General features: G+C 35.9%; 1 protein-coding gene across 1 annotated transcript in view; it reads right to left on the bottom strand.

Annotated features, from left to right (window-relative positions):
* The window catches only part of SYNE1 (spectrin repeat containing nuclear envelope protein 1), a 224829-nt gene that overhangs the window by 176219 nt on the left and 26564 nt on the right, over window positions 1-22046 (bottom strand). The window contains exons 10-23 of the mRNA XM_026044390.1: window positions 16578-16685; window positions 15698-15835; window positions 14368-14532; window positions 11701-11813; window positions 10986-11154; window positions 7939-8035; window positions 7200-7402; window positions 5377-5541; window positions 3830-3982; window positions 3207-3350; window positions 2604-2777; window positions 2069-2227; window positions 979-1143; window positions 243-377 (exon numbers count right to left, since the gene is read on the bottom strand). Coding sequence (XP_025900175.1) covers window positions 243-377; window positions 979-1143; window positions 2069-2227; window positions 2604-2777; window positions 3207-3350; window positions 3830-3982; window positions 5377-5541; window positions 7200-7402; window positions 7939-8035; window positions 10986-11154; window positions 11701-11813; window positions 14368-14532; window positions 15698-15835; window positions 16578-16685 — 2088 coding nt within the window. The remainder of the gene's footprint in view (window positions 1-242; window positions 378-978; window positions 1144-2068; window positions 2228-2603; window positions 2778-3206; window positions 3351-3829; window positions 3983-5376; window positions 5542-7199; window positions 7403-7938; window positions 8036-10985; window positions 11155-11700; window positions 11814-14367; window positions 14533-15697; window positions 15836-16577; window positions 16686-22046) is intronic.

Below are 22046 nucleotides of genomic sequence, written 5' to 3' on the forward strand. Positions count from 1 at the left end.
TCAGTTGTTAGAGTGAGTCCTTAGCATCTTCAAGATGTTATTTTACCTATAGACATACCTAATGTTGTAAAATTTCCTTATATATATATGTTTTAAATTGTGGAAGAGAAGGACAGAAAAACAAAAGGAGACAGGAACAAGTTACTAGTTCAGGGAGGAGTAGGGAAGGTGGAAGGTATAGTCAAAACATAGGTAAACATGTTTCTGAGTTAAGGCTTGGTACTTCCACAGATGTCACTAACCTTCCACTGCCTGTGGAGTTTCCTCACAGCTTCCTGCAGACTGTGTTGCTCTTGCTCAGGAAGGATGTCAGTGAGTTCATCACAAGCTTTCAGGAAGGCATTTAGGACTCTCTGGTCCAACTGGTTAAAGAAATCCTGAGATTGAAGCAAAGTGAGGGTGAAATTGGTTACTTACTCGCATAACTTACTAGCATGAAGTTCCCTAAAACTGCCTAAAGTTTCAAGGTTACTTCTGCTGCACTTGTGGAAGCTGCAGTTGAGTTAAAGGAACATTTCTAGCTATTTATAGTCCAGAGAATTAATGTATTCTCATATATTGACTGACTGTCCAAGAAGGTGGTATAACAGGAAAATGTTTCAAGGTCACATGCTTAACAATACAATCATGAATTTTCAATTATCTAGAAACACAGCCATGGATGCATGAGCCCAGTCATAACATAGATTGGTGTCGTTGCTTCAAAGGTTTTATTGGTAAAATTGACCTGAATCCCTAGGGCTCTTCATTCTGTACTTTCTGGATGCCTATTGATCAATAAAAAAGGCGATTTGGGTCTGGGAGGCTTTTCTTCCTACCCTTTTTCCAACCTTAGCATTAGTTTGACCTGATCAATTTTTTTTTTATTATTATATAAAGTAAATGCATGACAATTGAAAAACTAAACAAGCTTTTTACTCGAAAAATAATAGCCATGCACTCAAAGTTTCCACGAGGAAGATCAGAGAATTTACTCACACTGTGTTTCCTGAGAAGTTCTTCAGGATTTCCTTTTTCTCTTAAGCAACAGTGGGCAATCTGCATTACTTTTTCCAGTTCTGCTCTGGATTCCTCAAATTTCTTCATCAAACGGCTATTTGCTTCTATATTTTTTCTCCAGTCACCAGCTTTCCTGACCATATTCTGAGGTATAAGCAGAGGAAAATGAGCTGTCACTTTCTCATTGATTTTTATTTGATGTCTTTTGCCATAATCTTACATTAAAATGCATTTGATTGGCATGGCTCTTCCAAACATATGCAGCTTAGAACTGCTTGTCTTCTCCCTTTCATGTTCCCTGTTTCCCAATTTTTAATATCCTGCAAAGGCTCATGGTAATGTCATAATCCACACAGTATCTAGCTACTACTGTATCTTCCCCATAAGTATAGCTATCAGTTAAATAAATCATTTCTAAATGATAAATAATAATAATAAATTACTCCCAAGAGTATATCTTTCAGTATAACTCAAAAATTAAAACATGAATTTTGAAACTTCATGATGTCTCTCAGGAATAGCTCTTTACTTTTTTGTGTGTTTTAAAAATCATTGTTGACTTTATGCTGCACAATAATAGTCTAAGAATGCATGCATGTGAACACAGAATTTGGAAATTTGAACCCAGACAGTAGTGGTTAATTTCATGATAGACTTTAGCTTGAATTATATCCACATTTAAGGGATAAGGCATATTAGCCTTTACAAAAGTCTCTCTTTTTTTTATGCTTTGTGTGAAAGATGATGCATGGCAAATGGTAGTAAACAAATGGCGAGGAAAAGGAAGTCAGAAGTGGAGCTTAAAAAAAATAAATAAATAGACCTAATACTTGGGTCTTAGGTCCCTCCCTCAAAAGGACCATGATGTGTGGAAGTCCTCCTCCAACACTGTGCTTCCTGAGAGGCCTGAGGCATGGAGGATATTAACTTCTCTAACCATTTGCTATGGACAAGTCCTTCAAAAACAAGTTGACATTAGGGAGGACAACAATTAAGCAGGGATACAGCCACACAATTTAGATGTCTATGGACAAGATTTCAAAAATATGTACCAAGATACGACAATTACCTGAAAAGTAATCTGAACTTGTGTAACTTTCTTCTGAAATGTCAGTTGATGAAAATGCCGCAATACTTCACTTGAAGCCACACACTGCAGAACACTCTGACTATTTCTCTCAATCAAGGACAAAGCTTTCTTGCAGTTTTCTTGAAAAGCTACCAAATCCTGAAATAAAGAAACATACATGCACTCTGGCCAGGAACAAAGGAGAGAAAAGTTTGGCAAAATAAGAGGAAAATATTTTGGCCATTAAGGCAAAAATGACATAGTCAAATTGCCATGAAAAATAGACTGCACAAAATACAGGAGGGAATAACAAAGATCTTTAGATAGCTTTATTTCACTAGTTTTTAAAAGTACGTTCTCCCAGTAGGTTCCAAGTCTCATCATGATGATCTTTTTCTGGAGAAGTAAAATATTAAAGCTCCAGTACAATGCACCGATGCTGAACGTTGCTTTTTTGGGGGGAGTTGTTTGTTTTAAATGAGCTACTGCCAGCCTTTTCAGAAGCCATCTTGCAATGTTCTTCTGAAGAACTTACTTGGGCTTTTTGTTTAAGAACAGCTGTAGGTTGTGTTTCAGGATCCAGGATAGAAATTATCTCATTCACTTTTTCAAGAGATTCATAAAACTGTGTGATTTGTTTCTCCTGTTCTTCCAGAGGAGGCAGCAGATGCTGGCATTCATACAGCAGGGCACCACAATACTCCTTAAGCTTTTGGCCATTTGAAAGAAAAACAATTATTTGAAAGTCGTAAAATGCAATAAACAGTAGGTTTCTCCAAATAAGGTTTTACATACTTTCTGCCTGTCTCAAGATATATCAAATCTAGTCCTATAATATTTCTCAAGAAAAGAATATTGAATTTAAGCATGATAACATCTAAAAGCAGCAACACTTTCCTCATCTTAAATTCTATCACAATTACTATAACCATATATTTGCTAAAATGAGTATATATAATGCAGAAGCTTACTAAATAAGCCTGCCTTATTACAGCTAACTCAGGCAAAGGTACTATTTTATTAAGCTCTTTTTCGATCTTATAAGGTATGCATATATACAAGTTTCAAGCTAAATTCCAACTTTATTTAGCAGTTAAACAGTCAACAGAGATGAGTAGGAGAAAAGTTATTCTGCAACCTTGCTCAGCTGCTCTTTGATCCTTGTCAAAGTTGCAAGCATTTCATTTACTTCTTCTTGGGAAACTTCCTTTGTAACAAGCTGTGCTGTCCTTGTAACCATTTTGTACTGAGCTTCCATCACAGGCAATTTCTGTTTAATGTTCTGAAACAAATATTTTAAGCAAATATTTCAACAGCATTTTGAATTTGTGGGAGTCTGTTCTAAAGATATATAACAATCTTCATTTTTTCTCCATCACTGACTTTAGTGAAGACTGGACTAGGTTCCAAAAGCATTTTACATTTGCTAAATAAATATATATCATCCCATTCAGACATATTTATGCATATGCATTTTGTGTCACAGTTACTTTAACCTAATGTGATCTGAAGCTACAGAAAAAAAGAAATATACAGTGGGACACTTTTTTGGAAATGTGCTCTAGAAATATCATTCACAGAATGCAGTAATTCACATTAGCTAAAGCAGGAACTATATATAAAATGTATAAAAATAACAATAATGGAAACATATTCAAAATTATATTTTCTGCCCTGAAAATTAAACAGTAAAATATTTCTTTCTTATGAAGGGAAAAGAAAGAAATGGAAGAAAAAAAAAAAAAAAAGACGATGACTTACTTCTAAATCTTGTACAAACACCTTAACATCTATAAAGGACACTTCTACAGGCACTGAACATTTTCTATTGCTTTCTTCAACAAAAGCTGTCAAATTGGCAACACCATCCAGGTATTCCTTCCTCATTTTGTCCAGTTCATCTGCCCGAGCATACTAAGAAAATGTAAAAACAAAATCAAACAAACAAGCAAACAAAAACAAACACCAAAATGAGAAATGTGACAATTACTTAATTACTTAAGGCAATTAATGTATCATCAGAACAAATGCTTGTGAGAAAAATCATAATAAATAAAATACAAGATAAACTAAAGGTCTGCATTATTTTTAATCATACTGATATTGAAAAAAAACACCCCCTACACTTCACTCACAGAACAAATTTTAAACATTTTTTAAGATCTGGACGGTTCTTGGAATCCCAGCTTTCATTTGTTTCTAACCTGGAATCAACATACCAGTTCATTTCTAATCACTTAGAGTATCAATTTTGAAAATACATTGAAGAGAATAGAATATGAAAGCCCAGAAAAGCCAAAAGATATGTCAGAAAAAGAATTATTGGCTGGGAAGAGGGAGAACACAGGATTATTAAGAAGGAAGACAGGAGCTGTATGAGGAAATGACAAAAGGCCATTGAGAAAAACTGCAAAATAGGGCATTTGCATTCTGGGCATTACAGGTTTTATAGGTGAATCATTCTAAATAACATGAGCAAATAAAGCTTCAGAATATTCTAAAAAATAATTTACAAAAGTTAAAATAAAATTAATAACAACAAGAACAAAAAATAAAAAACACAATCATTGTTTGGTTTTCTATGCAACTTCTTGATTATGACTGAAATAAGCATGCCGGTAAAGAAAAAGGGTTCAGCACCTTCAAACACATGACTGCTGTTTTAAAACCATTAACAAGAGAAAATACCATTAGATATACAATGACTCCGGCAAATATATTTTCTTATATGTTTATGAGAAATTAAATACTTTTGCCTAGTTTTATTTTATATCCACTCTTGACTTCCAAAGGAGCATATAAAACCATTTTTTTTCTAATCAGTTGAACTCCTAAAGGTAAAGAAGTAAAAGTAACATCAGACTTTTTAATTAACTATCTCTGTACATGCTGTTTCAGTACAGTTACCGAGTGTAACATTCATTAAAGAGCATTAGGGTATATTCACTTTCACCACTTAGCTTTATGGAGCTTATGCTAAAAATAGCTATTTAAAATAATTACGTTTAAAAAGATCATTAAGGACATGCATTAGCAATATTCTCTGGCTTAAGATAGGCAGCTGTAAAGGATGACTGGTTACACTAGTGAAAATGTGGGGAAAAAAATGCAAATAATCAAAAGGTTAAAAAAAAGGCAAGAGTCACTAATAATAACAGACTACTGTCAATGACTGATATCTATTACAAAGTTATGAACAGTTAGGTACCTTAGCTGCCCCCTAATCCTGTTTGCAGGACAAATCTTACGTGGTCTTGCTTGCACAGAAATGGTAAGCTATTTAAAAGTGTAAAAGCTAAGACACATACTTGCTTAACTTCCATAAACAATTCTCTCCATCTTCCGTTTAGTAACAGAAGTTGCTGCTTAAGGTCTCTTGAAATGGTCTCATCACACGTTTCAATGAGGAAATTACCAGCATCGTTCATAGCTGTATGCTGTTGGATCCAGTGAGGTAAATGCCGAAAGAAATCCTGAAAAACAAAATGACACCACTTTTCCTAAGCCTTGGCAAGAAGTAGTTAGCTGATATCACGACACTAAAATTTAGTTGCCGGCTAATAAAAGCTTGATAAAATTCTTTAAATAGTTATTCTCAAACTTCATATTGGGTATATTGTGTATATCAGAACAGATTTTTCAAGTCTGTGACATAACCTACTGAATTAAAAACTGTTATCGTTTTACTCACAGCTCATTTTTACACCAGTGAGTAGCTTCAGTTAAATTAACGGAACTCTCTCTGAAGAGAAAGGATTTGATCCATAATTGGAAACACTGTTGGGGTTCCTTTAATTTGTCTTGTACTGACTTAGCATGGGTTGGCAGCAACTTGAACACAAACACTCTTAGAGATCTTTCCCCTTGCGTGAGCAATGGGAAGCTGAGTCAGGTCTGGTGCCCCAGGAGACCTGAGCAGACTGGTGTTACACCACTGCTGCTCCTATCTTGGAGCAGTTGAGTGAAGGCTCCGGCTGTCATGGATTGTCTCCCTGTTGTCACCCTGTTCTGGTGAGCCAACCTAAAACACCAAGTCACTGTGAAATGCACGTGCCTGTGTAGGAAGGTTCGCACACATAAACTGATAGACAAGACTAACTGCCCCCTCTCCCACCTTCATTCTTCCTATTTGCTTGGCAAGCATCCAGGAAATGGCTTCTAAGAAATTGCATTTCAGGAATAGTAATGTTTTCATGTCTAAGGATTTTTTGCAAACTATTTAAAAATGTTCAGACACCAGAAAAATTTTAAGTGGTCAAATGCACTTTTAGATTTAGGCTAGACATCAGAAGAAAATATATAGTGTAAGGACATGTATAGGTATCTGCTTCAAAAACCTAGGTGAAGATAAAGATACAAAAATGATCAGAGAGCTAAGTGTTTTTTTACTTAATTCATACACAAAGATATGAGATTATTTCATTATCAAGCTTATCAGATGAGTCATCCATCTTCCTCACTAATAGAAACTTCTGATATTTAAAATATTCTATACTATCGAATCCTTTTTATATCTTGATTTTTACTTTAAAAGGGTATTTTTTGCATCAACTCTCCTCCCCCCAAATAATTCTGCTTTATGTAACAAAAATGTTCTTTCTTGAGCTGATATCCATTTGACATCCTGCTGACCTATGAAAATCAGAAATGAAAATTTTCTACTGTTAACCAGTGGCAGCTAGCATATTGCATCATCACTCAGGTCAGGTACTTCATTACTGAAGTTTCACAAATGAGAGTCTTACTGCTTCAGTACTCTAACATTAGAACATAATGCAACAGCAAAATGATTTTTTATGACTGCAGGTCTTCAAAAATTCTCTGAAACATTTCTAAAACAACAGAGGAACTCACAGGTTAATTATTCGTCCATCGAACATAACTCTACACATATGGACAACGTTGTCTTGTGAAAACAATTTATACTGAAAGCTGTATGTGAGAAATGGAAAAATATTCTGAGTACTGAGACAAGGATTCATGGATATCCAGTCAATGGATAAATGCTCAAAAATCTCACCGCGAGCATTCACTCTCTCCTATGACATTTTGCAGAACAAAGCAAAACTCCAAACACATCTTATATTTCATAATTCACAAAATGTCAGAAATAGACACTATTATTCCATACCTTTTTTGATTGTTCAGGCTGATTCAGCATTTTTTCAGCATCCTCCAGCCAGGCCTGCAAACCTGCAACAGTGCTGCTGTATCTGTCCCAATTTGCAATGACCTCTTCCAACATGCTTCTTACGCTTCTCACCTCTACCGAGAGGTTCCTCCATTGCACTGATGTTTCATTCATGAATTTCATCACATTTTCAACTTCTTCCACTGAGATACAAATGATATATTTGATTGTTTACAACTTTTTTTTTTTTTTTTTTGGATAAAGCTTCATTTTATGCTATGCTTACCCATTCCCATCAGGGAATTACAATTTACTAAAACATCTATTTCTGTACGTGTTCATACACATATGTTCAGCTCACAGCCTGACTGTAGCACGAAATTATTACTGAGAAATTAGACCTGTTTTCTAAACACTAAGGAGTGTTTAGAACTTCAACCATTCTGTGGTTGAACAAAGTGAATGAAAGTACATAAAAATGCAACATTAACACAGTCACACTTCATATTACATTGATTTTAAAACCTATCTGTAAGGAAGGCAAGCTGTTCTGCACCAGCTAATCTCATGCTAGACATAACGAAAAACTACTATCAAAGGGGTCCTCTTTCTTGTGGATTACTGCTGCTTTTGAGCTGTACTGTGGGGATGAAACAGATTAGAAGATCATTTTAGGGAATGTTTATATCTAAAGATATCAAAATCGTGTCTTCTTGACAATAGACACACAGGTATTTACCTGAGCCATTTGCTTTGGCATACATTTCAGCTGCTTTCTTCAAGATTTGATACGTAACTTCATATTGCTCAAAGAATTTACTATTTTCAATAACAGACTGAAAAGAAAAATAAGGCAGAAAATAATATATCAATAATTTCACTAAAACTAAATTATGACAGTTATGACATTCTTCACCAATTGCTCCATTCATTTATAATACAATATTTCATCATTTCAAATTAATGGCAGAGCACAGTCTTCACTCACAAACTCTGTTTATTTTTCCTTTGCATAGCAAAAGAATATTTAACTTCCTCTGAGGGAGTCTGCTAGATGCTTGGTCTTGCTAGAATTCATAGCACATAACTGGAATGTAATGTGCATAAACCAAACAATTAATGTAAAGGTTATTTAATGGAAACTATTCCTGCCCTGAAAAAAAAAAGGTATCATTTTAATAAGAAGAAATTTTCATCTCTGTAGAGCATCACCACAAAATTCAAATCCACTTAAGTTTTAAAAATGGTTCTTTTGTAAAGATTTCAGATTATGAGTCCTTCAGTTTCCTTTTTTTTTTGAAAATGGTGAAAATAACATTAAGGAAACACTGCACAAAGAGATGCTGCTTTTCCAAAGTGCGACAGGGTTTTTCCTTCGGAAGGGATATTTTAGCTATGTAATGTGTTTCAGTATGATGAATAACATATATAGAAATATTTCATCACAAAATTATACCATTTAATCTACCAAACGGCACTGACTACTCTTGATTTTATGCCCTTTCAGGAATGTTAATTACATTAATATTACATCTGTATTATGCAAGGATATTATTACAAGATCTCTTGTATTATCACTGCTATAAAGGCTGATATAAAATAATATACATGCACACATGCATATATATATATATTTTAAAATGAACATACAATTTTTTTCCCTTTATTTACTAATGTGAAGCTTTGGAATGGTTTTGCATCCTATGTTGCTGCTCATACCACCCGAGTTACAGTTACAGTCTTAAGAATGTAAGATAAGTAGATCTCAGGTATGACAAGATTTGCAATGTCCGAGTGGACAGACAGACAGACCCACATTAAAAAAAAAAATAAAAATAAAAGCTTCAAAACTTTTCCAACAGCTAGAATATAAATAAAAAACTCACTTAAAAACTTTTTAGAGTTTTGATATGAAATCAAAACTTATTAAGTAACTTATCAAATCAGTTACTTATTATGTAATTTAAAAATGTTAAAATGTAGTTATAAGCCCATGAATTAAAAGGCAAAGAGAATCAGAACTTTTCTCTGTATTGTGCATTACCATGAATTATACAATAAAATCCTGACTTTTGACTTTTGCCAAAGCCCCAACACGTTTTATTCTGTTTTATTCACAAACGCTTCATAAGAAAAGGCAAAAAATTACATCAAGCTACTTATACAGTATTGATTCTAAGACCACTTAGAAATATTTTCTAAAACTAAATAGACTATATCCACTTTACTGAGAAATAATATCTTAGTTGACTAGATGCATTAAAGAAAAATTGCTGTTTCTGTACATATATAGCATTAAGAAAAAAGAGGGAAAAGTAAAGAATAACTATGTGTTAAAATTCATGGATAACGGTAATCCAGTGTCTCAACATTTCCATTACAGTGACATCCTGGTACTATACGATCTTCAGATTGTTGGTGTTTGATCTATGATGACCTTTATTTATAGGACAAGCTAGAGAATAATGATGGGATCCAGTAGCAAGGCATCACTTTTATTTATAAGCTCGAGTATAAAGGAAAAAATAAGAATGTGATATAAAATAATAAGCCAAAACCCAAGCTATCCACTTCCTCAATAAATTTTCTTGTCACCTTCTAGTACTCTTAATGGCTGTGCTATGCAGCATACATAACTCCTAGTTATTGCGCATCACTCTAGCAAATAGTGTTGTTTTAAACAATGATTGGGATTTTGCAGACCTTGTCCAGAATACCTGAATTTTTATGAGTCTCTTAAATCAGAGAGGGAAAAGACCTGCATAAGCAGGTCTTCAGCTCTCATTTTGTAAGGGAGCTTTACTGAGTTCGCTTCCATAGCACTAAGAAGCACAGGGCTATAGGGCCATCAGTAATTTTTTCTACTCAGTGTCCTGGCTCTAAAAAGGGCATAAATTCTTTCCAAATTGAATTCTCTCATGCACTTCTTTCTCCTATGGATTAGAGGGAAGGGAAATGTTAAGCTTAGCCCTGCTTTTGAAAACATTCCTCCACTCATGCCCCAGTACAGAAGTGCAGCAGTGGTGCCATTCTGCCAGGCAGTTGTCACTGCAAGAATGGATTTAGCAAGACACAACAGGATGAGACTAGAAGGGAAAGTATCAATGGGCATTTGTCAGTCAATAGCCTTATTGATTCAGGTTCTTAAAGAGATATAGGGATGATGCAGAGCTGGAACAATCTCTTTACAAAACAGAAATAAAGTATTGAATGTAATATTCTAATGCTGAGCAGGAGGGGAAAAATATTCCTTAAAAGTATAAAATTATTTCTTTGGCAATGTATTTTATTCAATAAATATATAGATGTAAGCATAACTTTTTCATACAGTTGGAGAATTTTTTTGTACTGTGGGAGACTGTACCCCAAAAGCCTCCTTTGTCTACATACCATACCATGTATTAGCACCATAAAGGACACCCTATGCTGATGTAAAAGAAGAGGAAATGAACTTCTTTGGAATTCATATGCAAAGTGAGTCAAAATCTTGTATTCAGAACCTCCAGATATGCTCAGTAAGTTGGTGTTCATACAGTTAGCAACTGGGACATTATTTCTGTGTTAAAGTAATGGTGCAAAGGGTATTTTTCAAGCTTAGCCTTCTAATCAAGGTCCTTCCACAGAAAAGGTACATCCACTTCTCAAGAGATGTATCTTAGGAATTCAGCCATAAAGTCATTAACTGGCAAATGTCATTTCTATTTCTACTTTTTATTTACTTATTTTCCATAATCTTAAATGTGAATATTTGAAAAAAAAAATACAAAGAAGGCAAACCAAACTTACAACATAATTTTGAAGAAGTAGTTCTACTGACTCTCGTCTTCCATATTTGATAATCCATGATTTTAGTTTTGATTCGGCAAGGACCAAGAGTGACAGTAGACGGTATTTCAGTTCCAGAAACTCCATTTTCAACAGATGGAGATCAGATGAAGAAGCAACAAAATTAAACCTAGAAAATGAATCACACAGTAGTAAAACATACAGCAATATTCATTTTATAGAAGAACCAGGAAGCTCTAGTTATGGATGAGATATTTTTCTAATCTTTGATCTATCTCTAATTCTAAAATATATTTTATTTTGCATGATGATAATTCTGATGCCTGATCTTTAGCAGCATTAATTGTTGTTTATTCACAGAAAACACCAGTTTACACGTTACTAAGTTTTGCAAAGTCATTTTTATTTTTCTTTTACATGCATCCAAAGTGCTGTTATATAACATTTGCCCAGGAGCAAGCAATAACAGGATCAATGTAAAAAAGTATCACTTGCTAAACCCTACAGATTAAGCTGACTGTCAATCTTTAATGTATCATGCTATTCAACATATTTTTATTTATATTTGTAGGGTGGAGGGGATCCTTCCAATTTTATTTTCACGCTTGCTACCGTGAAACATAATTAGACAGTGATTTCTACATGAACAGATTCTAACACGAACAGGGTCCCTTTCACTCACAGACGATTTTTCATTTCAGATTGAAAGCCTTACCTCTCTGCCATGTCCTCTAATTGGTCAGGTGGAACTGGCACTCCGTTAACAGACCTGGCCCGGTGGATCTCATGGAATGTCTTTTTGTGACCATCTACGTTTTTCAGCAGATCCTGATTCGATTCAAAGGGGGAAAGAGAGAGAGAGAGACTGAGAGAGAGAGAAGGCTCACAGTAGGCTATCAAACTAATAAGCACAAATTTAAGGCTGCACTGATGACTCAATGTAGTTAACTATTTGATCATGCTGTCACATTTGCATGCAAGGTTATGCATATTATAAAAGCATTTACAGCGGCTTGAACATTTACATAGGGAATCCCCTTATGAGATGCTCTGCAAAAGCAGCATCTAATTTAAAGCAGAGGATACATACACTGCAGAGATTTAGCAAAACCTGAACTCTTAACTATATTTAAATAATCCCCGAAATACAGCCTGCACATACACTAATATCACAACCATACAACCTTGCTAAATTTACTGCTTACATCTTTATAACAGATACTAACCTTTATTAGATATTGATTCAAATATTCTGTGACTAAACTACTTCTTTACATAAAGGCAGAAGATCCAGAGCTTCTTATGTAAATACAAATTCAATATTTAGTGAACTTCTCACTCTGTCAACATCAAAGGGATTCACAGTTGCTTTCTATACATTACACGAATGAATGCAGAATGTGGTATCCAACCTGTGTTCCTGTGATAAGGATTGCACCAGCAGAAACCTCGGAGCAGAGCACATTTCAACTGTAACTAAGCAACACTGCTTCAAACGGTTTCCTGGAGATTACTTATTACCATGAATGACTGGCAACAGTTTCTGAACCAATATCCGCACCAATAGGAGGCCAAGCCCCCAGCGACTGGGGAAACACAGCAGGGGATATTGCTGGAGACATCATCCCTATGGCTGTAAGGATATTTGGCTGTAGACACAGGGGATCACAGGAATCCCCCCTCCCCTGGGTGAACCCATGGCAGCATAGAGGTTCTCCCTGCTCCAGGTGCTGAAGGAGGATTTCCTCACAGTCCGAATCCAGCAGCAGAAACCCATAGCAATTCTAATGGTTTGGCTCCCCAGATCTTCCCAATATTCCCATCAGCCTACCTATCTTTACTCAGTTTTCTGCTTCAGCAGAAAAAAAACCTTGCTATGAAGGGAAATGAGACTTCCTCACTTGCAAATGACGCGCTCATTTTGCTTTTTGGGAAAAACTTTCCTGAGGATATCTTGAGATTAACGTTCTCTCCTGTAAAGGAACAAGTACCTTGGATAGCTGCATTTGCAACCTTGCCAGACAAAGGAGGATGCCCCTAACATGCTTAAGTCAAAACAAAGCACAGTAGTTTTAAATATTCAACATCATCAGGAAGCTCATGAAATTTTTTATGTAATACACTCCCTAAATACACTTACTAAATCACAATTTAATAAACGCAGTTTTCGTTTCTTACGAACATATTAAAAGAAAGTCAATGGCGATTACATTATAAGACCTAAAAATAACTTGGCTTGCTTTTTGTAATCAAATATCAGATCTCACGTCCTGAAAATCTTGATGTTTCAGAAAAAACTCATCAAACTGAGTATTATGAAGACTGACCTTCAAAGACAACAATACCTTCCACTATTTTTTTTTTTTTAATATTTTTTGGTTAAATTGTATTATCTAGCACTTGACTCCAGTATGTAAGCAATAGTTGGAGAAAGACTCAGCTCATCTTCCAGCAAAGCATTGACTGTCTGTCCTGACTATTCCAAGATGATCATGAAATTTTTCAGCTTTTCATTATATGACATGGCTTTTTAAAAATAAAAAACACATAACCAAATGAAAAACAACAAAAAAATTACAAACAAATTTTACAATGATACTGAGAAACAATATAAACAAGTCTTACTGCCACAAGTACAACCTTTCTCTACACCGTAGTTCTTCCTTTCTCCTTTTTAGTTTCTCAGTTTCTTCTATCATCTCTCCACCAACTGCTGTCTATATCTTTCTCACAATATATTACATAAATGCACATACAAACATCACAGTTTGGCTTTAAAGCAGAGCTCAGATTTAGCAAAGAGTAACAGCAATGTTATTAAAATTCACCTGGAAATGTTTCCCATTTACTGTAGCTGAGTGAACTTTTCAAGCAATTCGTCATTTGCAACACTAAAAATCCACTTCATTCTATTTTCCCCTGGTCTTGGTTACAGCCTCAACAGTATTGAATATCAGTGCACTTAAGTATTTTCTCTCTCTTCCCCTCCCTCCCTCTCTCTCTCTCAATTTTTTTCTCACTCCCTTTTTCTCCTTACTCCTGCCCCCTCTCTCTCTTCACCTAACCAGTTCTTATAGGTCAAACTATGCACTCAACTTACTAGCTCTGCATGAAATTTTCAGAGAGAAGTAGGGAAAAATCAAATGCAAGTCTGAACATCACTTATAAGACACAGAGACACGACAGGTTAAGACTATCACTGAAAGAAAGACACATAATCCTTACCTGCTGTCAAAATGAGGAAAACCTGCCCCAAACAGGGTTAGTGGAAGACAACTAGCCTTCAAATCACAAACAGCAATCTTTTTTTGTAGAGCACGATTGCTTTAAAACCTTGCAGTCAATAAAACATAATGTATAGAATGAATGTCTCTAGATCTACCTTAAGTTGTTCAAGTTTCCGATGGATTATATTTGCTGTCTCCTCGTGAGCTTGCTGGATAGTTATTTCGTCCCTCAGAGCAGTCTCTACTCTATAAAGCCAAGTACCTATGGTTCCCAAAGGTGCTGGAAGAGATTTATCAAGGTGTATGTGCCAATCAAGTAGCTAGAGCGAGAGCGAGAGAGAGAGAAGGAGAAAAAAAAAAAAAAAAGGAAAAATAGTAAATAAGATTGAACTTCAGTCCTTTTTTTAAATGTACAGAAAAGTATCTTGAAGAAAAAAATACAAACACATACACAAAAAAACCAACAAAACCAAGATACTTTATGCTGAAAAGAAATAAAAAGGCAAAACAAATTATATTTGAGGAAAATCTAGCTATATCACTTGACATTACTTTTCAAATTATAGTACTGTCATAGGCAACAAAATCGCTATAAAGATTTCCTGATATAAATTATTCCCTTCCAAAAGAATAATTGAGTTGCACAACTGACCGTGCATAAATTGGACCAACTGGCGAGCAGAAAATCTGGTACTCTATCAATTAACAGTCACAGTAAGACAAATGAGACTGCCCTCTGTTCAGTGTCACTTATTTCATACTCTTGCATATTTTTTTATTATATTTTGTGTGTGTAAAATGCATAAGTCCAAAGAGATTATGAAGTCAAGAGTATAGCAGTAAAGTAGCTTGTTCTATCAGCAAACACAGTTTTGGAAATGATAAATGACAAAAATAAGCATCTCAAAACTCCAAATTACTTTAAATAGTTCCCTTCTTAAACACACCTCTATGATGAAACAATTCTATGATGATACACTGACTTACAATGACTTAACTACTTTACAGTGGGATGACCAATATTACTTGAGATTTTTCATTCAATTATTGCAAAACTACTGTTCTCAGTGGTAGCATTCCTTTATTATTATTGCAAGCTCAGGCTAAAAATAGCATTAAAGCTTTATTTTTTTTTTTCCTAAGACTTTAGTATTTGTTAGAAAGAAACTTCATTGTTGTTAAAGTGTATTATACTAGAATTTTGCAGGTGGCTTTAGCATTTTACATTATAATATTGTAGTTGGAGGGAGAATAGAACTCAGCTTTTTTAAATCAATATTTTGTATCTTTTCTTGAGCTACTTTTAAAAGGAGCAGTACAATAAATATTCTCAAAGCAAACAGAATATAATTCAACACTGCCAGAGACTTGGTCCAAATTTAGGTTTCTAATGACTAAACAATCAATACAAAACAGGTGCCTAAATGACTTTAAAAGAGTTGTCCTTCATTTAATATAAGATAGTACGTTAATTTTTAAACTTACCCTGGATGAAACTCTGTCCCAAGCTTGCTTCACTATAGCTTGATCAAGTGATAATTTACCATCTTTCCGCAATGACTGAGTCGCAAGTTCAATCTGTTTCCTTTTTAATTCATACTGTACTCTGAAATGTTTAAATGACTAAAAAAGAAAAAAAGCACAAAGTCAAAGAAAGAATTTGTACAGCATTTATAGTATATTGCTCCCTGTATTAGAAATTTATCCTGATTAAAAAAGAAAAATCCTAACTCTACAAAATGAATAATAGCTGTAAATTTGTATTTTTAAAGCCTTTCTTGAATTGCATTTTATTAAAATACTTTAATACCCCCGGAAAACATAAGTAGGACTCCAGGAAGACGTAACTGGCATTTTCAAATTCTTCAGTCAGATAAAGCAGCAAAAAGGTTAAATGCTGCTTAGGATGGACAGGAAAGCAGTCAAGTTTTAGAAGAAAAATTGGGTAGAAATTTCTATGAAAGGTTTAGATATTCACCTTAGGGAGATATATTAAAAATGAACCTCTAAGCCCTGTTCTCTCCACCTGTCACCTCTAGTCATATCTCACCATCTGAACTATATCATGCAGGATCTGGAAAGGTTGTACAGACACATGCTCGCTTCTAACTAGGACAGCCTTTCTTCACGCTGCTAGAAAAAGATTGGTGTTAGGCAAACCATCTGTGCACAGTTCGCAGCAGCAAAGCTTGAGCTGACACTGTCATTCCCCCACAAATGAAGGGCAATCTAACTTGTAACTTTATTTCTTTAAGCTACAGTACGTCAAACTATATATGTACAGGCTGCATAAAATTATGTGGCACATATTACACATAACCATGGAAATAATATCTTACCATACCAAGCTTTCCCACTTCCTTACCTGGTATTTCTCCTGTAAGCTCGCTTCCGTCGCTTGTGCGCGGGCTAAGTCTCTCTCGAACTGCTCTGCCCACACTTTCAGGTCTCTCAGCACCAGCCTATCTTCCTTCTGTGTTTTAGCACAAATGCAAAAACATTGGAGCCTATTAATAGAGGTATCAGATACAATCGGTATCACTCCAGCATGTATATTTCATTAGTTGTAGTGAAGGACAGTGGAAACATCTGGGCCAAATTCTCTCATTATTCACCTTTGTGCAGTCTAACTAAAAAGCACTACTTAGGACTAGGGAAGAACTTAACATCTAGATATCTGTGCAAACATAATGACTGCTTGGGTCACTGTAGTATCAGAGCTATTACTTGAGGTTCTCTTCCAGAGTTAACACAGTTACTTAAATATATCTCAACAGATAATTCTTGTCTTCCACGTATATTCAGAGTGAATTTCCAGTAAAAGGTAATCAAATTGAGACAGGAAAGTATTTGACATTGCCAGTTTATCACAGAGGAAGTTTTAGTAGGGAGCAGAAAAGAAAAAATAAAAAAAGAAAGAAAAACTTGTAAAGTTTTCAGTCAGTTTCCTTTGCTTCCACACTATTGTATGGCTTTGAAGAACAGCATATTTCTCTTAAAGTTTTGCTTTAACACTTTAATCTATCATGGTAGTAGTTCTCTGCAAGGCTGCAAAGCTCTTTTTGAGATTCAGTGATCAGGCAGTGAACAACATAGAAATCCTAACGGTAAATCACAGGTCTGTGAGTATGTTATATGAAAAGGTTAGCATGCTAGCAGAAAAGGTTGGGGGGATACAAGTGTTTGTCTGAGATTTTCAACCAGCAAACTATAGGTACTGGCTATAACCAGGAGCTACTCTTTGAAACCAGCAAGGTCGTATTTCTAAAAATCAGTGACTGTTGGATCTATCACAACCAGCAAAGGTTAAACCAGACCACATGAGTTAATCACCTAAAATGAATCATTAAGCTTCAGACATTACATGAGACCAGGAAAATTGGACCATATGTTATATCAAAAAGGCTATTCACCAAGTGCTCTTTCACAAGACAAAGTTCTTTACTTTCAACAAGATCCTAATCTAGGAAGGAAGTCAATTATGGTTCTTTGAAAACTGTTTCTAATATATCAGCTATAACTTCCTCTAATCATTTTAACAGCTTGGAACTGCTGGTTGTGGTCTCTTCAGTTCAGTGGAGGGCCTGTGAACAGGAAAGGAACTCTTTGATGCATTTCTGCTTCTTCTCCTACCAACTTTCTAATAGAAACTGTGGCAGCTAGTTGGACAGATTTTGAACAAGAGATCACGAAAATATATTTTTATATTTTAATAATATTAATATAAAATATAATCTATATGTACATATTATATTAATGTATATAAATTACGTATTTTATATATAATTATATTTTTTCTATTTGGTGAATCACCAGGTAAAATCTTAGCTAAAAAGTTATAGCCATATCAACATTATATTGAAGTAGCTGCATTGGAACAACCCGAAGTTCTCTTTAGTTCTTTTCTTTATACCAAAAATAGGTGCCCAAGAAAAAGGAAAAGGCATATATGACACATCCCTTTTCCAGCTAATCTGTAGTGCTAGGATCTCATTAATGCATGTGGCTTCTCAAAAGGCAACAAGGTTTTCAAATTGCCAAATCATTCAGGTACACAGAAAGAAAGCAAAAGTTATGCTATTCTGGTTTAACAGCTGTATGTATGAAGTGAAAGGATTACTTCCTTAGGAGAAAAAGAAGAAAAACATACAAAGTGATTAGCTTACTAAGCTACCAAGAAAAGATCATCTGCATTAAATGCCTACTATGCATTAGGTAGGCATGTGAAGTTTAATTAAGCTGATTGAGAATGCTAATAATATTTAGTGTTCAGAACCATAAAAATAACACTAAGCTATTCATCTTAATGGACAAATAGTCTTATAGCAATCTTAGAAACTGAAACCTTAAGTAACATATCCCTAAAGTCAAGAAAGGAACAGTTCTGTATATCACTTTTAATTCACACTTTAACTTCAGTTCTGTCAAACAGTGCATTTCATATCTCTGAGGCTTATTTTCTTATTGCTGAAAATCATATTTTCAAGGTAAGTCTTTATGAAAGCCTCTATGGTCACAACAGCACAAAGAAATCTGAGCAAAGTATGTATTTTGCAAGATTTCCTCTTAACACAGCTTAAAATCATAGGAACCAGATAGATTTGGTCCTTTGGAAATAGAATATCCCTAGGTTTAAGAACACCTCTATGTTTCGTCAAGATAAAGAACAAAAGAACAGCACACTGTCATTTCTCTGACATCAAGTGAAAAGATAAAGTTAAGAAGTTGCAATAATTTTGTGGTTGGGTTTTTCTTTGGGGTTGGGGGGTAATGTTATTTAGTTAGACAAATCTTGTAGATCTAGGTGTTTCAGGAACTGCCTAAATTAATGGTGTTAAAAGACCTTATATAATTCTAAAAATTCACTTGCGCTTCATGATCTCTACCCTTAGAAAGAAAATCCAAAGTCCGTTCTCCTAAATAACAGGTAAATAATTTTTAAGGCCTGCAGACTTCAAGTAGCACACAGACGGGGACATAAGCCATCAATGAAAAGCTACCTAGAACAGATAGTGCTTTCCTTAGTACAAAGTTCTTTGATCTATGACCACATTTCTTCTAATTTCTCCAAGTCATTATCAATTATACCCTGTATTCTGCCTCCAAACAGCATTTTAGAGTATTATCCTGATGATGTCTATGAATTTTCACTAACTTACAGAGATGAACAATGAAACTGGAGAACATGGAAGAATGTAATCAAAAGATTTATAGGTTCCAATATAATAAGGCTGTATAACTTAATTTAACACAGAAAGTTTTCAGCTGAGGTGGAAACTGAATTTGAAAATTAGAGTAAATTGTAAACACTTTGGTGTTTGCAGAGCTGGAAATAGACACGTGTGTTTCATTAGAAATTTAATTATGAACTGGAAAACAAGTATTTATTGGGTGCTATAATACATAACTATAGAGCCATAAATTTTTTCAAGCAAAGCATGATAGAAATTTTAAACACAAGTATATAAATCCTGCCCAAAATGTTATCTATTTTTCAGGGATGAATTGTACCCATAAAATAAGGGTCACAGAATCACAGAATCTTTAAGGTTGGAAGGGACCTCTACAGATCATCTAGTCCAACCTTCCTGCTCAAGCAGGCACACCTACAGCATGTGGCACAGGGTGGCATCCAGGCGGGTTTGGAAGACCTCCAGAGAAGAAGACTCCCTGGGCAGCCTGTTCCACTGCTCTGTCACCCTAACAGTAAAGAAATTCCTCCTCACCTGGAGATGGAACTTCCTGTGCTCCAGCTTGTGGCCATTACCCCTCATCCTGTCGCTGGCCACCAGTGAAAACAGCTTATCCCCTTCCTCCCTGCATTCTCCCTTCCTGAACATATTAATCATATCACATTAATCATATCCCCTCTGAGCTTTCTCTTCTCCAGAGAAAACAGGCCCAGCTCACTCAGCCTCTCTTCATACGAGAGATGTTCCAGTCCCTTAATCATCCTGGCTGCCCTTCTCTGGACCCTCTTGAGAAGCTCCACGTCCCTCTTATACTGGGGAGCCCAGAACTGCACACAGTACTCCAGTGCGGCCTCACCAGAGCTAAGTAGAGGGGCAGAATCACCTCCCTTGACCTGCTGGCAACACTCCTCCTGATGCAGGCCAGGATCCCATTGGCCTTCTTGGCCACGAGGGCACACTGCTGACTCATGGTTCATGACTCAAGGGTCCTTTTAAAAAATGTTTAAAATTAAACTTAATTCATCAGGCAATCTCTCTTAGAATCTCTAGCTTATTTGTATATACTACTATCAGCGCCAAAACACATTCATTTGACAACAGCATCATGGATGTACTGTGGAAGCATAATCTTTGCAGAATGAGTTATTAACTTCTCTCCTTAAAAGCAAACACTGAATTACTGGAAGGGCTCAGAAAATTATTTGTAGAGTTCCTGGTCAGGAAATTCCCCTTACATTGGGGAACGCTTCAATCCAAATTTTGTGGTGGAAATATCTTTGAAATTGTTGATTCTCACTAGAATAGAAAAGAAAAACTTTGCATCACATTTATTCTCAAGGAGTGCTCTTCCTCTACATTTGAGCTGCCACCAAGAAAATATAATTGACAGAGAATTTACCAATTCATTTCCTTAGTAACTCAAGAAGAGATGCATGGGGGCTGTATAAGGCTAAAGAGTAGCATGAAGGTCTCATCTAAGTTTTGCAAACATTTGCTTTAATGGAGTGGATACTATGGGAATAACTTACAGGTATTTATCCCCATTTCAACATATATCATTAGTTATGCATAATGAGATGAACTAATCATCATACTGTTATATCTTCCTAATATATTCAAATTTGTAGTCATCTAGTTTTATATATGTGAATGCTTATTTCAAATACTAAATCTCTACCTGCTAAACTTCTGAACTTCTCTCGGTTACTCCGAGGCACTGACTACTATCCCATGCTTATTTTTCACGTGGGTGCTAATGATGCCATGGGGAAACTTGCCCAAATAAAGCAAGATTACAGAGCTCTAGGGGTGGCTGTAAAAGAGGTGGGAGCCCAGGTAGTGTTCTCCTCCATCCTTCCAAAGAGGGGGATGGATTCAAGTAGGAGAAAACGGATAGGTGAAATCAACAACTAGCTGTGCCGCTGGTGTTGGCAACAGGGTTTTGGCTTCTATGACCACAGGACTCTGTTTGACGACCATGCTAGTGGAGCATGGTGGAAACCACCTCACCAAGAAGGGCAGGCAGGTATTTGCCAAAAGGCTGGCCAATCTCATTAGGAGAGCTTTAAACTAAGCAGGAAGGGGGAGGAGGAGCGTCATGTGGACTGGGGAATCAATCCTGTAAAACCTAAGCCAACGGATATCCAACAGGCCTATGGTGGTGGGGAAGTAYGGCTAGGGCATGATYATAGAGGATCCTCTCTCATGCCTCCTGGGAAAAGTTCAGCCTCGATTACCTGCCTGAAATGCTTATACACCAATGCACGAAGCACGGGGAATAAGCAAGACGAACTGGAGATCTGTGTGYRGKYSCAGCACCACGATCTCATAGGAATCACAGAAACGTGGTGGGATAGCTCTAACGACTGGAGCGCTGTCATGGAGGGCTATGTGCTCTTTAGGAAGGACAGGCTGAGAAGGCAAGGTGGTGGAGTTGCTCTGTATGTGAGAGAGCAACTGGAATGCATGGAGCTCAGCCTGGGAGTGGATGATGAGCGGGTGGAGAGCTTGTGGGTAAGGGTTAAAGGTCAGGCCAAGGTTGGAGACACTGTGGTGGGTGTCTGCTACAGGCCACCTGACCAGGAGGAGGCGGTTGATGAGGCCTTCTACAGGCAGCTGGAGGTTGCCTCACGGTCACAGGC

This window comes from Nothoprocta perdicaria, unplaced genomic scaffold (assembly GCF_003342845.1).
Source record: "Nothoprocta perdicaria isolate Ctin4 unplaced genomic scaffold, notPer1 scaffold_36, whole genome shotgun sequence".
NCBI lineage: Eukaryota > Metazoa > Chordata > Aves > Tinamiformes > Tinamidae > Nothoprocta > Nothoprocta perdicaria.